Genomic DNA, 23,387 nt, shown 5'->3' on the forward strand with positions numbered 1-23,387 from the left:
GTACTGTGAGTTCGGAGTACTAGTTATGTAACTTATCCTCATCTCTCTATTAGTTCTCCTTCCCGGCTCCCTTTCTGTTGCTCTTCTGTTGTGTCTTTTGCTTCTTTGACCGCCCCCCCTCCCTCTCTCCTCTCATTCCCCCTCCCCTCTCCCCGCTTTTCTTTGGGCCTTCTCGCAGGCTTGGTCCAAATCGAAGAAAAATGGACGGATGAATGGATGAATGGATGTTGCGGCTGCAGCTGGACTCGTCCGGTCGGTTTCGATCAATCAATAATGAATGCTACCTTACCTTACCTACATCTGTCTTACAGTATTCTTGGTACTGCGACTCTACCTCTGCCTCTGTCTCGTATGTCCGGTACTGTAAATCTTAAGGTAACTCTGGCTTCTACGCCGGGAAGACCTGGTAATTGCGGTAGTGGTGGGATTCATGAAGGAGGATCGTGACCTCTTTCTTTCCTTGATCACCCTTTCTCATTCATCCCACTCATTCGCTGCACTCTCCCTCCATACCGGTTGTAAGAATACTGATGACTCTCTTCCTCCCCATCTGCCCAAGAATATACCCATAGTCACTTTCGATGGCGGACTGGCAAGCAGCTGCTCCACGCTGCTAATGCTGCTAATGCTGCTAATGCCGGTGGCCAAATGGCAAAAACATCGGTGGTAAGTTAGTATTCTGGGGGCGAGACTGACGAACATCACTGATAATCGGTAATTATCGGTAATCCCTCGTAATTACCCCAATCCAGAATGAGTCAATATTACCACCAGCAATCAGCATCATAGACAATTATTATTAGCATACTCGCATTATCGACAGCATCAACATCACCAACATCATTGTCCTCATTGACCATCGCATCCACTTCAAATTAAATTAGCCTCATTTTTACCCTCGATCATATCTGTTATGAGTATGATCTTGAACGGCGATGACCTAATAGAGGATTGACGGAATCTCAGCTAGTCGCAACCACTCACTGACTAGCCCAACCCGCTAATGACCAGCTAAACTGCTCTCGACGGCGAACTCGTCTTTCTTACCAGTAACCTATTTACCTGCGTAATTTCCCCCCCCCCCCCCCCCCCCCCCAGCGAACTTCGCCCGCTCCATCTTCTCCCTCTTCTTAACAACTCTCTTCCCAATTAATCCTTTCTCTTCCCTCATCTTCTTTTCCCCCTCCCCCCCCCTCCCACCTCAATTCGCTCAACTTCTCTCAATCCTCCTTTCGTTCCCCCTATCGACCTCAATCGGACCTTCTTCTCCCTTTGCCGACCGTATCTATCCCTCCACGCTCACGTCCTGTCGCCTCGTTACTCTCTTCATCACCGTCACCACTACTTCGCCTCTATTCCGCTTCGCTCTCTTACTTCGGATTATTAGGTCCACCTTGCTGTTCGCCCACGCTCTTTCTTCGTTCACTATATTCTCATTTCCTAGAAGAGAGCACCCAATCTACCGATTTCCAAATCAAGCGTGGTCGAGCACCAGCTTTCGCGCGCATCTGCTGGTGTATTTGACCACGGGTCTACCTGTCCGCCACGGCCCCCGAAGATGACGAGCAGAACCCCCAGAAATCGAGTGCTACCGCTATGAGTGATGTCGAGGCTGTCTCCTCCCTGCCAGCTTCCCTGGATGCCGGACAAAACGGTCTTGCTGCCAAGGTGAACCACCAGTCTACCTCGGGTCCGCTATCTCCCAAGAGAGCCCTCTCACCCGTGCCTCGGAGGGAGTATCATCCGATCAAAGAGGTAGACCCTGCTGTCGGGGACAGTGATGGGCCCCCTAGCCCCAAGGCTGACTCGGAGGCAGAAACCATTATCCAATCGGGCCGTGAATCATTATCGCCTGAAAAGAGACGGAAGTACATAAAACATGAACCGAAACGACGTGATGATGGAAATGACCATGTTGATGCGGCAGAGGGCGATCTCCCTCCCAACGATTTGCAAGTGAGAAAGAGGAAGTTGGTGGATGGCGACGTTATCAGTGAACGCGACCGTCATGTGCGCCCGGCGAGTCCTCTCCGTCGGACAGGGTCACCACCCCATGTGAAAGTCGAAAAGACCGATGAGCCCCAATCTGTCTCGAGTCGACTTGAATCATCGCACCCTGCATCTTTTGTTCCTAGGACGTCGAGAAAACGCAGCTTTAGTGAAAGTGTCGACGGAGAGGGAGATGTCCGTCGAAACGCTCGCCCGCACCACCCAGCTCCTTCCCGGGATCGAGAACGACGCGAGCTGAATGGTGTGATGTTACCCCGCCCCGCGTCAATCGACCGTTCCATATCACCTGTCCGTTCGCACAAGAGAACAGCTTCTGGTCACCAGCTGGGTAGCGATTTGCAGCGGAAGCGGAAAGCTCCTACCCCGCTTCTTCCTGGCGTGCAAAGGCAAAGTTCCGAAGATCGGCAGTCGGTGTCTTCCTCAACAAGCGGATCTCCTATGCCCAGTGCCCACATTCGAAAGGTGGCCTCTGTCGATGGGGCATCTGCTTCCCCTGCCAGACCCACGGGTCACAAAAAGCAACGCGATCAGAATGGACGCACTCGCCTCGCTCGTGCATGTGCTGCACAGGAACTTGAGGCGGCAATCGCTCGACATGCAGAACGACCGGAGGACCTCAATGTCGCCGACAATGCTGGTAACACGCCACTTCAAATCGCCGCCTTGGAAGGCTGCGCGTCCATTGTGAAGTTCCTCCTCGAAGCCGGATGTGAAGTCGAGACCCGAAATATCGATCGTGATACTCCGTTGATAGACGCCGTTGAAAATGGCCATCTCGATGTCGTTAGGTTGTTGCTCCAGGCTGGTGCAAATCCGCGTTCCGTCAATGCTGAAGGCGATGAGCCAAGCGATCTCATTCCGTCGGACTCGGAAGATTACGATGAGATTCGTCGTGTGTTGGAGGAAGCAAAAGCGCATCCACGCCCCAGCCGTCGCTCTGAGGAACAGACTGGATCTGGCACCAGGGAGACGTCTTCGCGGCGAGTGACGGTGGCTAGCCCTCGAGAATCACCCCCGGTAAACGGACAACGCAGCCCGCCCTACTTTGCCAGTACAAACAAACGCAAGAGCGTCAGAAGCGAGGCTACCCGGAATGATCTGTTATGGACCAAAGCTACGCCAGAGAATTTACAAGCCTTCGCCGCCAAGGGTGATATCGCTGGTGTTGCTAACATTCTCAATGTCGGCCAACGGGCAGATGCTGAGTCGATGATCGCAGCGGCCAAGGGTGGTCACGATGAAGTCTTGTCTCTTCTGCTGGGAATGGGAGATGCCGATCCGGACCCGGATCCAGTCCAGGGCGGCTCCCACAAGTTTGGATACAACACGCCTATGCTGGCTGCGATCGGAAGAGGCAATCTTCCCGTGATCAAACTCCTGCTCGACCAACCCAGCTTCAACCCCTCGCGACGACTATATAAGGATCGCACTTATTTTGAGTTATCTCGAGAACGCAGAGCGGACAACTGGGAGGAAGAATATGATCTTCTTCGCGACGCCTATGACAACTATGTACGGAACAGGAAGCAGCGTAAAAGCGACATCTCATCTCCGAGGAGGGTACGTGACAAGGACCGCGAGTCCAAGCGATCTGGACGGAAAGACTCTCCCTCCCCAGGGGGCAAGCATCGGAAACAGCTTGGAAGTCCAGTTCGTCGGGACTCATCCAAAGATGCACCCATGAAAGAGCGCAAACGAGAAGCGATGATGCATACGAAAGAGAAGCCTGGCCCTCCTCGTGCCAAGGTGGGACACGTTGCCACGCCTGATCACGACGGTCCTCGTTCCGATATACCCAGGTCGAAGGTAGTGCTGACCAAGGATGGAGACTCTAGCCGGGGCGAAGAGCCTCCCAAGAGAAGACGCTTGATCGCAGGACGGCCACCTGATCGCGATCGCAGGAGGCCTAGCATTCCTTCTTCAGATTCCATGTCCGGCCGTGAGGAAGCTCCTAAATCACGCCCTGATCATTCAGAACTCGTCACGACCAAGCCTGTACCGCCTCCCGTGAAGCGTGGACGCAGCAGCGTCAGTCCCGAGCGACCTAGGTCTCGCGGGTCCGACGCTGACCGGAACCCTCGCGAAGTCTTAAAGAAGAAGCGACGAGTACTGTCGGAAGATGGATCGCCCAACATCACTAACGGAAACCCCAAGAGGAGTCACCCTGCTGTGGAGGATCTGAAGCTTCCTCGTCGCAAAGATGATAGCCATATTGCACCTCAACCTCGGCGAGATCAATCGCGGGAACGAGATCTCTCCACCAAGGCTGTCGAAAGAAAGCAGGTAAAGGAGGAGCAAGAGAAGCCTGACACTCTTGAACTCGAGGATATCCCAATGGATGACTCGATCAGTCTTGCTCAGGCTGAGGCTGAAGCGGCTGCGCTCCGGGAAAAGCACGCTCAGGAGAAACAAGCTCTAGAGAAGCTAGCTCAGGAGAAACTAGCTCAAGAGAAACTAGCTCAAGAGAAACTAGCTCAAGAGAAACTAGCTCAAGAGAAACTAGCTCAAGAGAAACTAGCTCAAGAGAAGCAAGCTCAGCGAGAGAGGCAAGCTCGCGAAGAGGAAGAAGCACGCCTTGCTGCTGAAGCGGAAAAAGCCCGCCTGGAGAAAGAAGAGCAGGAACGCGCAGCGCGGGAGGCCCGTATTGCCCAAGAGAAAGCCGCGGAAAAGGCTGCAGAGGAAGAGCGGAAGCGGAAAGAGGAGGCAGAGCAGCGGCGAATGAAACAGGCTGAAGAAGAGCGACAGAAGCGGCTTGAACAGGAACGACAGCGACTCGCCAAACTGCGCAAAGAGCAGGAAGAACAAGAACAGCGTCGACGAGACGCTCTACCCAGCCGACTTCGAGTTGCAGCCAACCTTGTTGGATCCGATGATCCGCAAGCTAAGAGCCATGCATGGCTGCGGAAGTTCATGCCTGTTGTGACCGCTGAGACAAGACAACTCGACCCGTCTTGCGCCTCGGAAGTGGCAGAGGATCGATGGATTCCGAACTACCTGGTTGCACCCTTGCTGGCGACGAACGATCTTCAACTATCGCAATATGCCAGTTGGGAGAAGCGCGTCGCAACTCCTACCCAGCGGACGAACCTGTGGCGAGTCACGCGAAGGATGCTTGTTGAAGCAGACGAGACCGAATTTCTCAGTTCGTCATTCGGACAGATCATGCAACGGGATAGCGAAGCACGGCCTAAGTACTTCGACATGGCGCATGTATTTTGGCTGAAGGTAAGCTCCCTTGATGCATCTTGCTGGCTTACTAGTTGCTAACTACGGCAGCTCTCCGATTTCATGGATCTCGTCCCCCACATTCCGCACCTTCACGGGCTTGACATTCAATTGCTCAAGATGCACATTGATCAAGAGCCTAAGACGCAACCTACTTTCGAATTGCCGCAGGCCAATGGACATATCTCGGGGCCACATATTGAGGAAGGCCCCGGGTTACTAGGAGGAAACGGGTTGACTAATGGCTATGGGCACAGCCGGCCCAGTACATACGTCTAATTGTTCTTTCAGCTTCAGCGATCATTTAGCTTGGCGCTAGCTTGTACAGGTGAAAACTTGATGTACGACTATGATACCTGATGTGTTATGCTTGGATAGCGTGATATCATGATATCCCGAAATTCTTTACCAATTGTATGCTACCTAGTAGGGTCCAGTACCATCCACCTGCCACCAACAAGGTTCCGTTCCGGGACTAGCGGGATTCACCATCCGACCCCACATCACGTGCTATCGCCTATCACGTGACTATATTCTTACGTAACCCTTATAGGGCACACATTTAGGCGAGCGCAGCGCAAAATTGGCCGCACCACCACCACCACTAGCCTATACAAGAACAACCACCTCGAACTCTTTGAGGATAATCCGACAGACCAGTCTAACTACACAACATACAAAATGGTGAGTTTCGATATGCACCTGGACCCGTTGACTGGATCCCTCCCTTTCCACGAAGGCACAATCCGTAACCCAAAAGCCAAAGCTCAACTAACACAATGCCATGAAAAAAATCTAGTCGGACGGAGAAGAGACCCAATCCAACCCCCCCGTCGCTGCCGATGAGGTCGAGGTTTCGGCTGACGCCGGTGCCGGCGGTCAGATGTCCGTCCTCGACGCCCTCAAGGGTGTCCTCCGCATCTCGCTGATCCACGACGGTCTTGCCCGTGGTCTGCGCGAGGCCGCCAAGGCCCTCGACCGTCGCCAGGCTCACATGTGTGTCCTGAACGAGGGCTGCGAGGAGGAGGCCTACAAGAAGCTCGTCGTCGCTCTGTGCTCCGAGCACAAGATCCCCCTCATCAAGGTCCCCGATGGAAAGCTCCTCGGCGAGTGGGTTGGTCTTTGTACGTTGTCCCTTTTTCCTATGTCGTGCAACGCCTTGCTTGGACGTTTTCTGAAGAGCTTTTTTTTTCTTGCTAATACTTCTGTTTGTGTGAATAGGCCAGCTCGACCGTGAGGGCAACGCCCGCAAGGTCGTCAACTGCTCTTGCGTTGTCGTTAAGGACTGGGGAGAGGAGTCCCAGGAGCGCTCCGTCCTCCTTAACTACTTCCAGACTGAGCAGTAAATGTATACATTCTGTTGTATGCATTTGAAACTGACATCCTTGGAGGTGGCAGCGCGCCCAGTAGGGGGGGCGTAGGTGGAGTGCTGTGATCTGAGGATAATTTTCCGGACTTCGGGGGTGATGGCCCGCGCAAATCTGGTTCGATACAACTTGGGTGAATTAGGTTTTATACAGGTTGCATTTGATCTAGGAGGGAAGGGAAAAATTTCCTGTCTTTTTTTTTCTATATCTGTCGGTATTTAGGCGGGTGTGATGTGCGGGTCATCTCTCTCTCGTTGAGGAATTTAATCAGATTATGGTGCTCAAAATTTTGGTTCTCTTTTCTTCTTGTAGGATGTGGTTTCATCGGTGAGGTTAGGAGGGAATTTGCTTGGGAGTAGTTCGTGGTGGCTGGCTTCATCGACTTCTACAGCTGAATGGCATCATACTAAGATCCTGTCCTAGATTTCAAAAAAAAATATGTACGTAGCTTGACAGCTTCTGACATTGCTTCAGGTTTCCCCAATGATTTGCAAAGAAGACAACAACACCGGCTATGCGCATATCACCTCAAATACAAAACCCACTCACCGGAATCCGTAAGACGGACGCACCATCTTTCGTGTCTCGGGATTTAATGATAGTTGCTGGTACGGTGAACTGCCTGGGTCGTAATACAATCCTTCGATATGTCCGTTTTCGCGGTTCAGCGAGATGTAATAGAACCCAGAGATCGTCAGGCCTTGTCGCGAGTCGGTCGGGGTGATGAAACATCGCTCTGAAACAGTCCGTCAATACGCTCTTTCAAAGGCACAAACCCGAAGTACTAGTCCACTCACCCTTCCATCTCATCAGGATCCACCCTTTCGACAATGCCTCGGTGACCCATTTGCGACTGACTAGGTTCCGCGTCATCTCCTCATCGGTCAGGTTCTTGAATGGCTGAAGTTCTCGCCAGTACGTGCTGTCGATCTCGGCGTCGGCCTTGAAATTCTTCGTCTCCAGGGTATGTTTGTTGAAGTCAATGATCTCGCCCTCAAGATATGTGATGATATGAGCGTCATGGGACGGGGACGTCTTGTCGGGGATGTTGTAGGCTTCCATGGTGCCGGCCAAGGTCATGTCTTCGTGATTGATGTTGTGAATGGTAACCTTGACCGGCCAATTTTCATCCTTGACAGCTCCTATATTGTATATATTGTTGGCCATGTATCGCCGACCCGTACTCGTGGACACGCTGATGCGGTTGGCATCACTGCTGTTAACGACAAGAGGATCGTGTGGTGATGACGGACTAATTCGCTGGGTAAAGAACGCACCGGCACTGCTGGCAGCTCGTTGCGATCCAGAAAATATCACACCAGGCCGGAGCCAGGAGCATGCAGGCGGCGGTGCGATCGATGCAGTGTCGATGATAAAATCATCCTCGTTCCCATTAATAAAGTCGAGGTGAACGAAACCTCCGGCGGCGGCTGACGACAAGCTTTCCTCGAACGAGGTCGAATAGCGTAACCGGTCCAGGTAGCGAATTGTCTCCTTTAACCGAGGGCTTGGAGCATTATCCATATGTAGCTGTCGATGAGCACTGATTCGAGCGCGAAGATCATTGTGTGTCAGGGGTTGGTGGGGTTCGCTGCGAATGCTGGGTAAGAATCGATATGCTCGTGAGGTGGAACTGGTGCCAGACCGTTCCCTCAGTTCCTCTGCTGCTTGACTTGCACGTTCTCGCTCAACCAAGTAATTCTGCAGAGTCCTGGTCCGTGGGGGGCGTGGTTGGCGGCGTATTGACTGCACCAAAGCGTCTGCCATGGTGTACGGTGATTCGTTCGAGGAACGATTGCTGTTCTCCGTGGGCTCTTCTGTCACTGTAGGTGGACTCCGACCGGCAGCCTCACGGCGTGGATCGCGAAAGGCAGTATATCGTTCCGAAAAGCGGCCAAACCAGGAAATGGCATTGCTATCATGTAGCGGCTCGTAGCTCATTTCCTCATCGTCGTCGTCGTCAGAAGCGGGCGCCCATCCGTAAAGCGAGCGCGGATTCGACATTCTGCCCTCATAGTTCGGCAGGCTGTTGGGATTGGAGGTCGTGCTGTGGTGGGTATTTGGACTGTCGCGCTGGCGGCGCACAATCGGGATGCGACGATTGCTTTCAATCCGCGGATTCGAGAAGTCCTCCGATTCGAACGGGGCGGGATCGAATTCCATCAAATTTTGTAGTCGACCACGGCGCTGGCGACTGAGGGAGGAAGATGAGTCGGGCGGGGAGCGCACACGCGATCGCAGAAAGCTCACGTTATCATCATGGGCGTCATCGGACACGGCGGCGGGGAGGGAGGGTACAGGAACAGGGACAGGCCGCAAGGAGGAAGCAGAAGAAGACTGGGAGGAGGGATCCTGTGTGCTGAAAGTTAGATTCTAGCTAAGAAAAGCTTCTTATCTGCAATAAGTATTGTATGATTAAGACTCCCATCTGTTATCACGATAGGGCCGGATGTCAACTGATGATAATGGCTGCTCAGTCATTGGTTGTATGCACGAGCGAGACGGCCAACGAACCGAGTCATGTACTGGACATCTCTCCATACCCAGGCAATAACAGACAATCAACCAGATCGCATAGAGACACACATACAGATGGCGAGTTGGCCGGGGGCATGATCTGGTAGAGTGACGAGAAGCAGGTGGTAGTGGAGTGGCGGCGAAAAGGCAGCCCGCCAGAAAGGGGAAAAGTTGGGTTGAGCCTCGAGCATGCACTGGGCGGGGTCGAGTCTTTTTTCAACGCAGATTCCGGCAGTAGTGCTCCAAACTATGTCGTGAAATATGATCGAGGAAGGGAGCAATGACGCTGCAGTTGCGGGAGAGAGAGAGAGAGAGCAAGAGAGAGAGAGAGTTGTTTGTTGGAGATGAAGTCAGAGTCGAATGCGGAGCAAGTCGCAAAGCCGCCCGGAGTCACTGGATTGCCGTATCCGGTTCTTTTCTCTCTCTTTCCCCAACATTAGGGTTGGGCTTCTCCAATTCATTCCCCACTACATCTATTCTTGACATCTATCCACTCCATTCAGGGCTGGGTTCTACATTTATATTTCGTCTGTCTGCACCAAGGCACAAGCCATGGAGCTGCACTATGACATACCCGGCGTTACCCCTCGTATCCACCGAGTCTCTCTCCGATCATCACCATCACCATCACCATCACCTGACTGATAGTCAAACTCCCCCTACTTACTCTCTCTGCTTCCACCTCCATGATCTCATGATCATATTTGATTCCAATTCCGTATCCAAAGCCGATATAGCGATGGATGCAGATTATCTTTGAGGAGCTTCCACGGTTAAGCTTATCCTTGGACTAATGCAAGACAATAACCCACTTAGCACCCTAAGGGTAGCATATCACACTTCTAGATCTGATATGGATCTTCTGGCCGCTGAAGCCCAGAGCCTCGGATGCAATAATGCCAAGAACAGCACGAAATGACTATGGAGTCCCCATACCCCATTTGGGGTCAATTTGTCGGTAATTCGGCCTGGCAAGCGGAGCAACTCCGACCACTCCTTACAGCCATGCCTATTTCTGTGTCCTCTGCTTAACATCCAACTCTTTAGCAACTACCTGAATCACAGCTTCACACATAGAGTCTGTCTAGACACAGAATTCACCATGGCAAAGATCAAGTCAATTGAGTACTTTCGTGTCCCTCCACGCTGGCTATTCGTCAAGGTGGTTGATGAAGATGGCAATTATGGCTGGGGTGAGAGCACCCTTGAAGGGCACACCGAGGCCGTGGAGGGCACTTTGAACGCCCTATGCAGGCGTTTTCAAGGTTACGAGGCCGAGTAAGTCTCTTACACCAGCGCCAGCGCTGCATACCCTAACCACCCCCCTTCCATAGTGACATCGAACACATTTGGCAGATGTCCTGGCGCTTAGGCTTCTATCGAGGCGGCCCAGTCTTCATGTCCGCCATTTCGGGAATCGATATCGCTCTCTGGGACCTGAAGGGCCGTCGACTCGGAGTCCCCATCCATCAACTTCTCGGCGGCAAAGTCCGCAACAAATTATCGGTCTACGCGTGGATTGGCGGCGACCGACCCTCTGATGTAGAAGCCGCCGGCAAGGCCCGTCTCGCCCAGGGATTCAAGGCCATCAAGATGAACGCCACAGAGGACGTGAACTGGCTCGATTCCCCCAGCGTCCTAGACTCCAGCGTCGAGCGTCTGAAGACTGTCAAGGCCCTCGGCCTGGACGCCGCCCTCGACTTCCACGGCCGACTTCACAAGCCGATGGCGAAGCAGCTGGCCAAGGCACTTGAGCCGCATCGACCCTTATTCCTCGAGGAGCCGCTTCTTTCGGAACACCCCGAAGCGGTCAAACAGCTCGCCGACCAGGTCTCGTGTCCGATCGCGCTAGGGGAGCGTTTGTACAGTCGCTGGGATGTGAAGCGCTTCTTAGAGGATGCGAGCGTGGACATTCTGCAGCCCGATATCGCCCACTGCGGTGGCATCTCGGAGCTGAGACGGATAGCTTCCATGGCGGAGACCTACGATGTCGCGATTGCGCCACATTGCCCGCTGGGGCCCATTGCCTTGAGCGCGTGCATGCAGGTCGACTTGGCGACGCCGAACTTTGTCATCCAGGAGATGAGTTTGGGCATGCACTACAATACAGAGGCGGGAGAGTACGATATCACCAGCTACGTCAAGGATGCGGGTGTGTTCGCGGTAAAGGATGGATATGTAGACGCTCTCACGGCACCGGGGCTGGGGATTGAGGTTGATGAAGAGACGGTAAGACGAGTTGCTGCGAATGCAGAGCCCTGGCTGCCGAAGGAGTTTTATGGCTCTGATGGTGGAATCCGCGAATGGTAGTATGTCATAGATTGTGAAACGAGGGGGAAAAAACAGAATAGATCGACCAAAGTAGTTGAGGATACATCTCCAAATAACCGAAAGCTGCTTTCCAATTGAAAATTCTATCGAGCAAAGAATCTAGCACCAGAATCTCTATGTCCATCTATATTCCGAGGAGCAGTATGAAGTCATGCCGATAGTCGGAAGGTCAAATTAAGCCTTCCGCGCAGCGTTAAGCTCATCTGCACGTCCGAGACAATCGTTGATCATGTTCCAGAAAGCATCAAGATCGACACCCCGGGGAATGCAAACCGCGTTTGGTGCAGGCTTAGCAACGGTCTGACCCAGATGCCCAACCAGCTCCATGTTGCTTGAATGAAGACCGTTGGTGACTACGTTAACAGCGAAACGCTCACCATTGCGGTCATCAAACTTCAGCGCCTTTTCGGGGTGATTTTGTGCGTAGAGGGGGTTCAGGGTCGACAGAATGATAGCGACGGCAAGCGGGTCGTGCAGGGGTGGGCCCGAGGCCAATCCAAATACATTCTCGTAGGTGGAAGCAAAGAAGATGAGAAGCTCATACAGCATTTGTCGAAGGGTCGAGGGCTGAACGGAGACATCATCCACGCCGTGGCGGACGAGGTTCCGCACCTTGTCGCTAGCCAGAACCTGGTGAGTCAAATCAAGGGCAATCAAGTACGTCTTGGATGCCAGTGTGGCGTTACTAAAAATGGACTGGGATGACTCAGGATCGCACTGCAGGGAGTATATCAGCTAGTGCAGAGCAGAAGGGCGGGCATAAAATGGGAATGCGCACATAGATGTTGAACTCCGCGAAAGGAGTCACATTTCCGATCCGGTCGTGCTGGCCTTCTATCCTACTCATAGGGACATCGGTGAAACCATTGCCCACAGCCCCTCCCATGATGCTCAGTCCCTGAATATGATTGACCACTTCAGGAAATGTAGCGAACAGCAGGGCCACGTTGGTCAGTGTGCCGGTAGCGATGACCCAGGGGGTTCCCTTGGGCTCAGCCAAGAGGGCGTCGCGCATGGCAAGGATGGGGTTCTTGTCAGTGATGGGAGCCGTGGTGGCTTTGGGAAGAAGCTCTGTTCCATCAATGCCAGAGTCGCCTAGTAGCGTGAAAGTCAGTATTGTGAGGCTCATAACCTGCCAACCTTATTTTAGACCTACCGTGGATATTGGGTGCATGAACGGCGGGCCGACAAAAGGGCTTTCTGGTTCCAGGATAAACAGGAATGTCTGAACGGCCAATAGCTTCCAGAACCCTGGTAGCGTTGACTGTGGTATTGTCTAGGGAGGAGTTGCCATGGATGGTAGTGATACCGAGAAGCTTCAACGAGGGATGATGCGCAGCAAGAAGAATGGCAAATGCGTCCTGAGCACGTTCGCCGGAGAGTAAATGAGTTATATATTCTGCAATGTAAGATGTCGGGAGTCTTTGCACTTACATCGTGACCTATAAACACCTGTCAGTCAACTTGGCCATACAGGCGTTGAAGGAAGGTCTGCAGTATGTTGCGCAATGGGAGAAGAACTGCTTACCGGGGTCACAGTCTAGCCACAAGGGAATTGGAGTATCTTTTGAGGAAGCCATTGGGGTAATCAGTTACTTGAGGAATAGCCAAAAGCTCAGGCAGTGACTCAGTAGGATTAATTTGCGGGATGAAGAAGATGAACCACAACGGGGGTGGGATGCGGGGACTTTGCGATAAGAAATGCGGCGGCGATAAGCCTTATCGCGGGAACCAAAAGCCCTAAGCCCTACCTTCTATATTAGGAAATAGCGGCGGCATAGGTAGGTCATTCCCCTCCGGCTGTCGCAGTTGCTTCATCAACTTCATTCTCCATCACGCGCTGGCATTAGCCGATGGAGTCTTGTCCCTCAGAATCTTACAATAAAATATTGAATTTCAGCGATCCGGCATTGCTTCTTCACTGGCGATGAAATGACCACCGACCCTCTCCGCCCGGGTCTCCATCCGCTGTCGCAACTTAAGGCTAGTCCGACAATCTCTAGCTCCAAGTCGACAGCCTTGTCAGCTTCCTCGCTATTGTCGCAGCCATCATCACCCAGACCTAATCGCCCTCAACCATCTAAGGGACCTAGTCGTGATGAGACGCTTAGTTCCACAAGCGAAAAGGCAACTATTGCTCTGATCCGACGCGTTCTGTGTCCGCAGCCGGGTAACCATGGCGGTGCTTCCACGCCTCCACCTTTAGAAGACTTGCTACCCCCTTTGACAAGCTCAAACGAACTCGATCTTCAACTCTACGCCTTAATTGCCATAGTGGTTAAGGAGTTTGTTCTTTCTTGGTACTCAAAAGTCACGGCGGATCAGGTCTTCATCAACGAACTCATACAGGTTATTGCGCACTGCACCCGGGCGCTCGAGCAGAGGGTGCGCGAAACCGACATCGCACAGCTAGTACTCGATGAGGTTCCAGCACTGGTAGAGACGCATATCAGTTGTAAGTGTGGTTGCATTTTGCTACCTTGATTGATTTTGTATATTGGCGGTTCAGGGCTGATTCGATCGATGGCCTGATGCAGCGTACAGGCTAGCCAAGCAGCAGTCGAACTTGTGCGAACTATCGCCATCACTTCGCGAGATATATCATTCCTTGAATCCTCACCCAGGTCTTTCACCAGTTCCGAGCCCGTCAGATGCCCAGAGCATGACAAGACAACAAGAAGCCGAATCCATATACAGGCAATTGCTGGTACAAGGAGCGCTTGCGATTCTTCTCCCAACGGAAGATCTTGAGAACGTCTGTCTACGGACCTTGTTATGCGATATCATGGCAGATCTTATTCTGGGCAATGGAGTGGCCGGGAAAATGAGTGACGGGTGTTTCATACTGGAGAGTATCACAAAACTGGTAGACAATGCTGGACGCGACAGTCGCAAGGAGGATGCAACCACAGCTCAGTTCCGTCAGCGCTCCCAATTACACGAGTACGGCTTAATCTCGTCGCGAGAGGAGCTGCTGAAAGGCTCGTCACACCCACCGACCCCAGTACGAATCCCGCACTGGGCGTGGCAGACTCTGCAATTTGGATATACCGTCTATGTGGCCTTGCACTTCATTATAGTAGGTTTGTTTCGTGTTTCATCGACGAATCCGGCGCCTTCCTCTCGGACTTCCGCTTCACCAATCAGCAAAGCAAGTGAGACAAATGGCATGTGCACGAGCTCGAGGAAGCGACCTGTGCTCAAGTATCGACTTTACGGCATGCTCGCTCAACTGCTGGATGTACCTCGGCGGATGCCATGGCTTGGGGGATGTCTCGCGCTGGTTCAGCACTTGATCCTGGCGGGTCCAGGTAGATTAGGTGACACCGATAGTGTTCTCAATAGGTGAGTTGCGTGTTTATTTTGAGTTCTCGCACCCCTCTGCCCCTCCTCCGCCAAGCACTCCAATAGTCTCTCGACGCCGACAAATGGAGATGGTAGCTGTTCTTGACCTGTGGAGAAGCGGTGCGGTTCGATTCCCGAACTATGATCTACACTGGTGTGGACAAGTCGTGCAGCACTGTTGGTGGTTATCACCTGGAGATTAGGATGACGGAGCAGGAACCGGTGGGCCGTCGATGATGCATATGGGATGCGCATTGCTCGCATGCTGCAATGATCACTTGATCTGCTGGTGGATGCACAGCCCGACTTCTGCATTTGCCTTAATCTGGCTCTGATTCGCTCGTGCAAGGGTGCTCTTGTTATTACAGACCGTGACCGGCGCTTACGGTTAATATACCACCCGCGTAATCGTCATTACGAGCCGGTGGTCCCGTCTCTTCTTCACACTTCTTCATCAATCAATCAATCAGTCGGTCAATCACTCAATCAATTAATTTGACAAATCGCTACCGGGCCCTGTCTCGGCCACTTCCTACTCAAGTCATGCCATTCCTACTCTGACTGAATGTCGGACATGCCGAGTCAGGTCGATCTTGAGTAGTCTGCGACCTCCTGTCAACCATTCTATGTCAAGTGCACCAGCCTTTTCATGACTGGTGAGGGACGGGACCGGGCCTTCCGTCCCGTCCTCTTCCACGCACAGCCTGGCTGTCAAACAATGCTACAACGAGGAACAAAGAAATTCGGAAATGGGTCTGAACCATCTGCACATCCTTTCGAAAGGCTAGCTGGGGGGAGAGGCTAAAGTGACCCTTGCACAGGCAAATGACGCTTCCTAGCCTTTAGGTCACAAATAAACACTAAGTGACCACCGCAAATCATTTGTGAAGATCATGCTTCCACTCATCAATTGACTGGCTGCTTATTTCGGGGGCATTTGCAGGGACAGGGCAAATTGCTACCCTGTTCCCATATTTTTCGACCAATCATCAAAATCGCTCGCGCTCGAATATCCGAGTCTGTATCCCAGCTGTGTCTTATGGCGCATATGGACACGTTACGGGAGAGGCTAAGGGGAGATGTCGTGTTCTCCAACGTATGAGCTGCCTTACCTTTCTTGTCCGGGGAACAAATATCCACCTTGCTCTTTTTCCAACCTGCCATCATATTCAGGATCACTGGTGGTATCTCAATCGCACCAATCGGTGGTCCATGCTCTTCCGCCGTGCCTCTGGCCAGGCAGATCCCTCTATCATTTGACATTTTCGGTCTGTCGGGGTCAACCGCTTCTCCACAATATCGAGGCCCTCCATTACCGGCTTTAGAAGTCAGATCGCCTCTGATGCTCTTTCTGACTCCCTTCATCCCTGCTCCTAGCTGTTATCTTACATTTACCTTTACTAGGTTCCTTCACGAGACCATCCAGGATTATGTTCTCACCCCCGCTTTATTACCAAACCTGCTTCTGGCGACCAGAGCGGCGCTTTTCCCACTGAACGCTCGTCCAGCGGCGGCGACCACGGCGGTATCGGCGCCGCAGCTGTCTGTGCAACCTCCCACGCCTCCTATCGCCATCACCAAAGACCCTGTTAGCGAAAGCGCTGGCGCAAGTGACGCTTGCAGTAGCGTCTCAACGACTGGTCTTTCATCGACAGCGCCCTTATCGCCGGACCCGCGTCCCTCTACGCCTGATTTCGCATCTGTAAAGCGACGCTGCGCGGCCAGCATCCTGTCTCGGGTGCCTCGCCCAATCGTTCGGCAATTCTTCGCCGCCCCGGCCGTTATTCTGTCAACTCATGGTCAAGTGGATGACTTGCCGTCGAACAAACAAACTTCGCCATCATCCTCGTTATCGCCATCACCGTCACCTGCACCAATCGACGACGCGGAAGAGGTATATCTTCTCGCATGTATTGAGGAGATTCTCGACCTCTTTTCCGACGACTACTGCAACAAACACCTGATCTACTCTATCATGGAGGCCATTCTCACCAGCCTTCTTCCAGAGCTATCCGAGCGTAGTATTGCTGAGTTGATGGAGGACAGGGGGCTGTCGCTAGACGTCCCGAATTAAGTTCACTGACCTTTTCCTTATAGAGTATCGGTAGACGAGGCGTACTACACGCACGCGACGCTGCATTGAAGATCTTTGTTTCTTAGTCTACATTAACTTTCGCGGCGAGCTAACTAATGATAATGATATTTGGGAGTTTCATGAGGTTCGAGTGGGAAGGGGAGGTCTGTTCGTTCTAACCTCACACTAGAGTGGCTTTGTCATTCCTGCCGTTCCTTCATTTATGCTGGCACCAGTCTTCTTGAGATACTGTACCGTAGATATGCACAGTCTAGGCAGGAAGAGGCACGCCGTACCTTTGTGCCCCTGCCCGTCCGGACTCGTGCACAGAGCATCGCCCAAGCTCGAGACTCGCCTCGCCCACGCCATAGTCTGACCACAGATGGCCTCCCTTATGTTCCCCGTCCCGTATAATCTACGTCTACCGGTAGTTCAATGTTCCAAGACTCCCTCGGGGATCCAAGTCTCGCCTCATCTCGCCTCGCCTCGCCTCGCCTGGCTGGGGTCTAGGCTTCGAGGCTTCGAGGCCTATCACCCCTCGTCGAATGCGAACAACAAGAGCCCAACAACCACCGAACAAAAGGTACAGTACCCGTCTCTGTCCGAACGCGGTTCGGAAGAACCCCCGGCAACTTACTGTACTGTACCTAGTAGCTAAGTCAGTCATCTCCTATTGCACCATATGCATCTGATTGGGTGTGTGACGGCGGCTTGAGTCCACGAGTAACATGCAATCGTATCTTGCATCTTGGAGAGGAGCAGTCAGGCAGAGAGACGGACAGGAAGCATCGAATCCGCGTTAGATGTTGGGGGTCAGTCAAGAGGATGGATGCATGATGTTTGGATCAAGCAGGGCTTGGGGGTCAGGAGCACAAGACACAAAGCGATTTGGGCGAAGACAGGGTTACTTACGTCAGTCAGGCGAGGAGGGTAAGTTACCATACATACCTACAGACAGACAGACATAGGAGCATCCTTGTCCAGAGAAATGTCAGGCACACACTGGAGGTGGGCAGTCAGGCAGGCATCTCAGGCAGATATTGAAGCCTGAGGCTGGGCTGGGCTGGGCTGGGCTGGGCTGCGGTAAGTTAGTGTCTGTACAGTAGGTACGCGGCGGTAAGTGAAGTTTTCCCCGGTTGGGTACCGGAGGTAGGTTGGTTAGTACCTAGGAGGTGGAAACTTGGTGCCACGGCCCGGGCATACATCGTGGTAAAGTGCTAGACTAGGCGGTGCCCGTAACTTAGTGGCGGAACCACTATTAACTAGTAACTAGAGCAACCCACACATCGTACACATCCTGCCCCACAGGAACCGAACCAGGGTTTCTATTCAAGGTTCAAGGTTGCGAGGGACGCCACTACGGGTGTTCTTTCCAAGGGACACGGCGCTTAGAGACACTACGGTACCAGAACCATCACCCCCAACAACAAATGACATCAAGTTGAAATCACCTCCCGATGGATGCGGTGAGCCCTGCGCGCTATCATCACAACAAAGTTGAGAGTGGAAAACGAATATTGGTCTGTTGTAGGCCGGAATCGAGCCAATGGGATTTTCCCTGTACGGAAAGATATTGTGATTGCTCCCCTTCCTCCTCTTGGGGCTCCGTTCCATGTTTGCCATTCTCAACGTGACTGGGGCCTTGGATTGAGACGGATATCTAGGGTCTGGTATGCGCACACACACGCACAGAAAGCGTATGACCGAAAGTTGAAAAGAAAAAATCCCTGCGTAAGCGATGCTGATTCTGACTTTGACTCTTCTGGCTCGAGTAAAAGAACAACATCCAAATATAAAGCAAACCCAGTAGACGGATAGATATTACACTGACACAACAAATTCGAGTATGCTCGACCAAACACCGCAGGTCATAACTCCCTCATGACCCCATATTTCCCCTCAGTTGCCTTTCCAGTATGTATGAGCCCATATGATGATTGAGGTTGCCCTCTTCTGGTGTATCCCACGTAGTAATTTTTTGTCTGTCCCATCCCCACCCCCAGTGTGATTATAGTGAGAAAAGGAGACATAAAGGAAACAAGGAAAAGAAAATAGTAAAAACCGTCCAAACGTAGCATGTGATATGCAATGATTAGAACCAGAAAGCCACCCGATGAGCAAAGAAGGAAAGTGATATCAAAGGTGCCGAGGAAAAGAGACTGCAATGAACCCCAAAAGAAAATCAAAACGCGAACGAGAAAGCAAACAGAAACAATATGTACTATCAATGCCGCAGGTCGTATATCTTCGCTTTCGAAATTCGGGGCTGCGACTTTGAATGATGATACATTAGGCTGAGTAGTGGCATCTCTAGCGAATCTGTCGGTCTCGATGGGTACCGCTTAACCCATACTGTGAATACTTCGTTTCTTGTTCAGAGTAGGCACATCGTCATGCTCATCAATCCGGGTGAGACCACCTGGGAGGGTGCCTTGCGGTGGCTTGGTGAGCTCGAGCTTTTCCATCAATTTCCCAATGGTAAGATAATCTTCTGCCACGAGACCCGCCGGCTGTTGCTTCAGATAGCTCATGACCAACTCCAGAGCCTTTCTGGCTTCATCCTGACTGGGTGATCCCGGGGAACTGACGGGAGAAGCGTTAGTAGATTTTGAGAAGAGCGGCGGATATGTGGTTTTGGGCTTGATCTCTGGATTGCTGCGATTTCGTTTGATCGTGCCCACCGATGTGTCCAATCCCGGCAGAGTTTTCTGATCTTGCTGTTCCTCCAGAGAAGTAGCTTCTTGCATCAAGATAGACTGTCGTAGAGCGGCCTTTGTCAATTGCTCGTTTTCTTCCGGAGAGATCAGGTTGGGGTCAGCTGAGCCCAATGGGAAGGTCTGGCTGCGGGGTCGGTTGCAGTTGCCATCCACCGGCGAAGTGAGGGACTGGCTCGTAGGTGTGAAAGGGCTGTCGGTAACCAGAGTAGATGTTGGGCTCGTGATGCCAGCGGAGAACGTCGAGGACGTGTCTAAGGAAGTGGTACTGTAGCTGTGCGCATGCTGGAAATCGCCAGTGATCTCGGCCAGACTGTGGGCAAACTCCGCTCTGATATTTTCATTGCTCTGCATTGGGGACAGAGGTGACGGGCTGAGGAATCCGGTGGTCGATGTAGGGGAGAGGACGGTCGGAGAGTGGATAGCAGAAGCCAACGCCGAATTGATGCTCAAACAGGTCGGGCTTTCCGAGTCACTTTTGGCACTAAAAGAGCCTTTTCGAGACTTTGCCCCCATGAGATCGTATTTGCGTTTGAATTTCTCAAGCCAGCTGGTGCTCAGCACCTTTTCTTTGCCATCGGGACTACCGCAGGTGCTAGCAAAGAAAAGAGCCTTTTCCCGAATCATCTCGTCGTTAATAGGGTACTTTTTCTGATAATTTCTCGCCCAGTTGGACAGGGCTTTCTCGATGTCTGGTACTCTCCCTTTGGTCCTCTTGATGGGGGATCGGGTGCCATCATCAGGGTTGAGATATTTCTCCTTCTGGCGGAGAACTTTCGATACAGTACTTCAACCAAACGTGTTAGAGAAAGCTTGACCGCCTCGAGCATAGCGGAAGTAACAGAAGACTTTACCTTCTTTCGACACCAAAGAGTGCTGCAGCAGGATTGATTAGAGGGGGAGTTCGTATCAAGAGAAGGCGTGAAGACTTTACCTCCAATGTCAGTCTGCTTGGCGGTCTTGTTCTCCTCGTGATAGAGACACATTCGTCGACGGTCCTCATCGGTGAGGGTCCGCCGTGGGGTGGAGCCGCTGGTTGAGGACTTGCGCGGTGGCGGGACAAGTGTAACAGAGGTGATGGCGGGCGTTTGCTGAGGTTGCTGCAATGGTGGTGGTGGAGGCGGCGGCGGTAGAGGCATTGCAGGCATTGCAGCATCCGGGAAAGGCCCTTGGGTGGTGAGCATGCTGGGCCATGTGTTGGAAGTCATGGTCAATGGCATTGATGCATAAGGTGGTGGAATTGAGACTCCATAGGAAGAATCAAGAGGTAAGACACCGTATCCGAATCCCTGATAGTCCAGGGTGGGCGATTGCTCGGATGGACTGAAACCGCCCATATCCACCCAGGGTGATTGCGCAAACTCATTGTCCTGCGGATGTGTGCTTTCCGTATCCATACTGAAGGCAAGGTAGGACAAGGACAAATTTGAAAGGGAAGAGGCAGAGAGACAAAGAGAGACAGAGTGAGAAGTATATCAGGGGAGGGGGGAGGGGGGAGGGAGAGAAGGTGGAGTGGAAGAAGTGGTGGAGGTGGCACTGAGACAAGTGCTTAACAAAGATATTTGTCTATCAGACAACCCGGAAGGGATTTTAAGAATCCAAAAAACCGGGGAATGAGATCTGATCAATAGCTCTGAGAGAAAAAGCAATGATGGGTGGGAAGCCAGTCAAAGAGACGGTCTAGGGCCGAGACAAGGGGAGAAAGTGATGCATATTCAGACTCGAACTGGAGGAACGAGTGAGCTGCGCTTACGGAAGCTGAAGAGCGGGCATGTATCAACTTTCTAGAGCCACCAGATCTGCGCTCCCTAGACAATTGGCGTCTGATAGGATAGACTACCCCGAGAAGATGACCAAGAGTTAGCTGGCCCGGGAAGGGGGGAGGGGCGAGAAAAGAGGACGTCTGCACCATACAACTTCATATGGATTGGATAGACCAGGACGGAAGGAAATTGATTCCTGTAGTAGAGGAGTCAGTCGCCTTCAAGCGAGAAAGCGGGTCAAGCGTGCGCAGCGGGTGGGTAAAGAAAGCATGGAGGTTTTTAAATGTGAGGGACAAGAAAAGAAAAAGGGTCGGGCCAGGGCACAGGCACCGCAGGGACGATCAGGGAAACGACCGGAGAAGCTCACAGTCTTAGCTTGTTGTACATCCCAATCAATTGGCGGAGAGGAGGAGGAGAAGAAGAAGAAGAAGAAGAGGAAGAAACAGAAGGAAAATGAGGAGGAGTAAGTCAGTCAGTGAGTAAGTAGATACGGCAGGTAGAATGGAAGTGAGTAAGTGATTGCAGTAAGTAAGTTACAGTCTGTAAGTAAGTTGGTTGGTTCAGTAGAAGACCAAGAAGGAAAAGACAAATGGAAAGAGGCGTCGTCAATGGGCAAGTCGTAAATTCATCAACGGTCCAGTCTCCGTTCGGGAGGACTTTTAGGTTTTCTTTTTCTTTTTCTATTCCTTTTTTTTTTCTTTCTAATTATTACTCTCTTTTTATTTATTCCGTTTAATTTTATTTCTATTTATTGGGTTGATTATTATTATAAGTGAGCAGTAGTATTATTGATCTAATTTGTTCCTCTTCTCTTCTGCACTTTATTTATTCCAGACCAGAAGACCAGACCTGCATAGTTCCTTCCGTCCATCCATCCATCTAACTACCAGTATCATCCATCTATCCATCTAATTCCTCATCGACGCTGCCATTTCCATCCATGTCTGTTTGCGCTCTATAGCGGTCGTCTGTATAGAACTAAGTACGGCAGATTTTGATTGACAGATAGTCAGGCAGCTTGAGCAACAACACGCGAGTCTGGAACCTCGGAGGAAAGCTCGCTTTGGAGCCATGGCCGATTCATATCTGGCCTGCCCAGACCAGTCTGGCAGTTCTTTTGCCCCTTCTATTACCACCCATATGGTGTCCTTCTTCGCCTTCTTCTTTTGCTTCCACGGGTTGCAGCCAGCCAGACACGAGGACGCATGAAACCTAAGATACCTTATGTACTCCGTATACCCCGATCCGATTGATGGCTCCAGCAGGCCCGGGAAGCGACAAGAAGGAAAAAACAAAAAAAAAAAAAAAGAAGAAGAAGACATGCTGCATTGCTTTTCTCAATTGGCTGGTCAGCTCGACGCCAGTACTGAAAATGAATCCAATGCGAAAGAGAAGTAGTGGGGAGTCCGTGCTCTGATTGGAGGAGATCTAGATTGGAGGGACAGGGATCGACTCTCGGGTCCAAATACCGCTAGAGGTATCGCTTCCGTACCACCTCGTGTCAGGTAATCTCCGTAATCTTCAGTTCTCAAAGACAGTTGCTTATGCTCACTTACCGTAAGTACAGTACAGAGTCAATCCCAGCTTCTCTCCTCTCGACCGGTTCCAGCCATTCCTGGTCTTTTCAGGTTGCTTTTGCACCCACAAGCCCTCCAACCCTCCCCCCCCCCCCCCCACCCCCCCCCCCCCCCCCCCCCCCCCCCATCCTTCCCCTCCCCGTCCCTGAAGTTCCCTTCCCATTGCCTTTGATGTCCGGCTGAGAAGAGGTTGCATTCAGGCCTCGCTTGAGCTTGATCTAGCATGCTTCTCCGGCTGGATGTCCTTCTCCATCGTGGAGTAACTTACGCAGCATGACATGTTACACTAAAGGAAGGATCCAGGTATCCGAACCACCGTTTGTCGGTCTGCCGTCATACTATTTTAGGTAGGGATAATACTCACTCACCCCCCTTTCCCACTTCCAGTCCGGTCCAGGCGGAGCCTGCACTAAGTAAAAGGCATGACACCCCCTCCTCCGATTCCAGGTGGAGCCAGACTCCCA

General features: G+C 52.1%; 8 protein-coding genes across 8 annotated transcripts; 5 read left to right on the top strand and 3 right to left on the bottom strand.

Moving 5' to 3' along the window:
- Positions 1 to 1,113: 1,113 nt before the first annotated feature.
- BO95DRAFT_439862 (putative histone deacetylase complex subunit (Hos4)) lies at positions 1,114 to 5,647 on the top strand. The gene is made up of 2 exons (XM_025585820.1): positions 1,114 to 5,235; positions 5,287 to 5,647. Exons 1-2 carry the CDS (start codon positions 1,597 to 1,599, stop codon positions 5,512 to 5,514), a joined length of 3,867 nt encoding a protein of 1,288 aa, XP_025445655.1. The 5' UTR covers positions 1,114 to 1,596; the 3' UTR covers positions 5,515 to 5,647.
- Positions 5,648 to 5,774: 127 nt separating this feature from the next.
- BO95DRAFT_28184 (40S ribosomal protein eS12) lies at positions 5,775 to 6,881 on the top strand. The gene is made up of 4 exons (XM_025581653.1): positions 5,775 to 5,919; positions 6,035 to 6,359; positions 6,457 to 6,577; positions 6,627 to 6,881. Exons 1-4 carry the CDS (start codon positions 5,917 to 5,919, stop codon positions 6,643 to 6,645), a joined length of 468 nt encoding a protein of 155 aa, XP_025445656.1. The 5' UTR covers positions 5,775 to 5,916; the 3' UTR covers positions 6,646 to 6,881.
- A 266-nt stretch (positions 6,882 to 7,147) lies between these two features.
- On the bottom strand, positions 7,148 to 9,585 carry BO95DRAFT_471362 (GID4/VID24 family protein; the record flags this gene model as incomplete). The annotated part of the gene is made up of 3 exons (XM_025589586.1): positions 9,193 to 9,585; positions 7,400 to 8,954; positions 7,148 to 7,338 (listed from the first exon to the last, which is right to left on the bottom strand). Exons 1-3 carry the CDS (start codon positions 9,214 to 9,216, stop codon positions 7,148 to 7,150), a joined length of 1,770 nt encoding a protein of 589 aa, XP_025445657.1. The 5' UTR covers positions 9,217 to 9,585.
- Positions 9,314 to 10,050, top strand: BO95DRAFT_28243 (uncharacterized protein). The gene has a single exon (XM_025581657.1). The coding sequence runs from the start codon at positions 9,400 to 9,402 to the stop codon at positions 9,877 to 9,879; it is 480 nt and encodes a 159-aa protein (XP_025445658.1). The 5' UTR covers positions 9,314 to 9,399; the 3' UTR covers positions 9,880 to 10,050.
- On the top strand, positions 10,051 to 11,527 carry BO95DRAFT_28244 (enolase C-terminal domain-like protein). The gene is made up of 2 exons (XM_025581658.1): positions 10,051 to 10,397; positions 10,454 to 11,527. Exons 1-2 carry the CDS (start codon positions 10,222 to 10,224, stop codon positions 11,427 to 11,429), a joined length of 1,152 nt encoding a protein of 383 aa, XP_025445659.1. The 5' UTR covers positions 10,051 to 10,221; the 3' UTR covers positions 11,430 to 11,527.
- Positions 11,527 to 13,096, bottom strand: BO95DRAFT_479771 (uridine-cytidine N-ribohydrolase). The gene is made up of 5 exons (XM_025590126.1): positions 12,979 to 13,096; positions 12,885 to 12,892; positions 12,607 to 12,811; positions 12,229 to 12,545; positions 11,527 to 12,167 (listed from the first exon to the last, which is right to left on the bottom strand). Exons 1-5 carry the CDS (start codon positions 13,028 to 13,030, stop codon positions 11,625 to 11,627), a joined length of 1,125 nt encoding a protein of 374 aa, XP_025445660.1. The 5' UTR covers positions 13,031 to 13,096; the 3' UTR covers positions 11,527 to 11,624.
- Positions 13,097 to 13,283: 187 nt separating this feature from the next.
- On the top strand, positions 13,284 to 16,869 carry BO95DRAFT_407222 (uncharacterized protein; the record flags this gene model as incomplete). Its single annotated transcript, XM_025584063.1, has 3 exons — positions 13,284 to 13,905; positions 13,988 to 14,795; positions 16,200 to 16,869. The coding sequence occupies exons 1-3, from the start codon at positions 13,383 to 13,385 to the stop codon at positions 16,867 to 16,869; spliced, it is 2,001 nt and encodes a 666-aa protein (XP_025445661.1). The 5' UTR covers positions 13,284 to 13,382.
- A 2,210-nt stretch (positions 16,870 to 19,079) lies between these two features.
- Positions 19,080 to 21,272, bottom strand: BO95DRAFT_28438 (uncharacterized protein). The gene is made up of 3 exons (XM_025581676.1): positions 20,518 to 21,272; positions 20,438 to 20,459; positions 19,080 to 20,370 (listed from the first exon to the last, which is right to left on the bottom strand). The coding sequence occupies exons 1-3, from the start codon at positions 20,978 to 20,980 to the stop codon at positions 19,212 to 19,214; spliced, it is 1,644 nt and encodes a 547-aa protein (XP_025445662.1). The 5' UTR covers positions 20,981 to 21,272; the 3' UTR covers positions 19,080 to 19,211.
- Positions 21,273 to 23,387: the final 2,115 nt, after the last annotated feature.

This window comes from Aspergillus brunneoviolaceus, assembly GCF_003184695.1.
Source record: "Aspergillus brunneoviolaceus CBS 621.78 unplaced genomic scaffold BO95scaffold_11, whole genome shotgun sequence".
In the NCBI taxonomy this organism is placed as follows: Eukaryota; Fungi; Ascomycota; class Eurotiomycetes; order Eurotiales; family Aspergillaceae; genus Aspergillus; species Aspergillus brunneoviolaceus.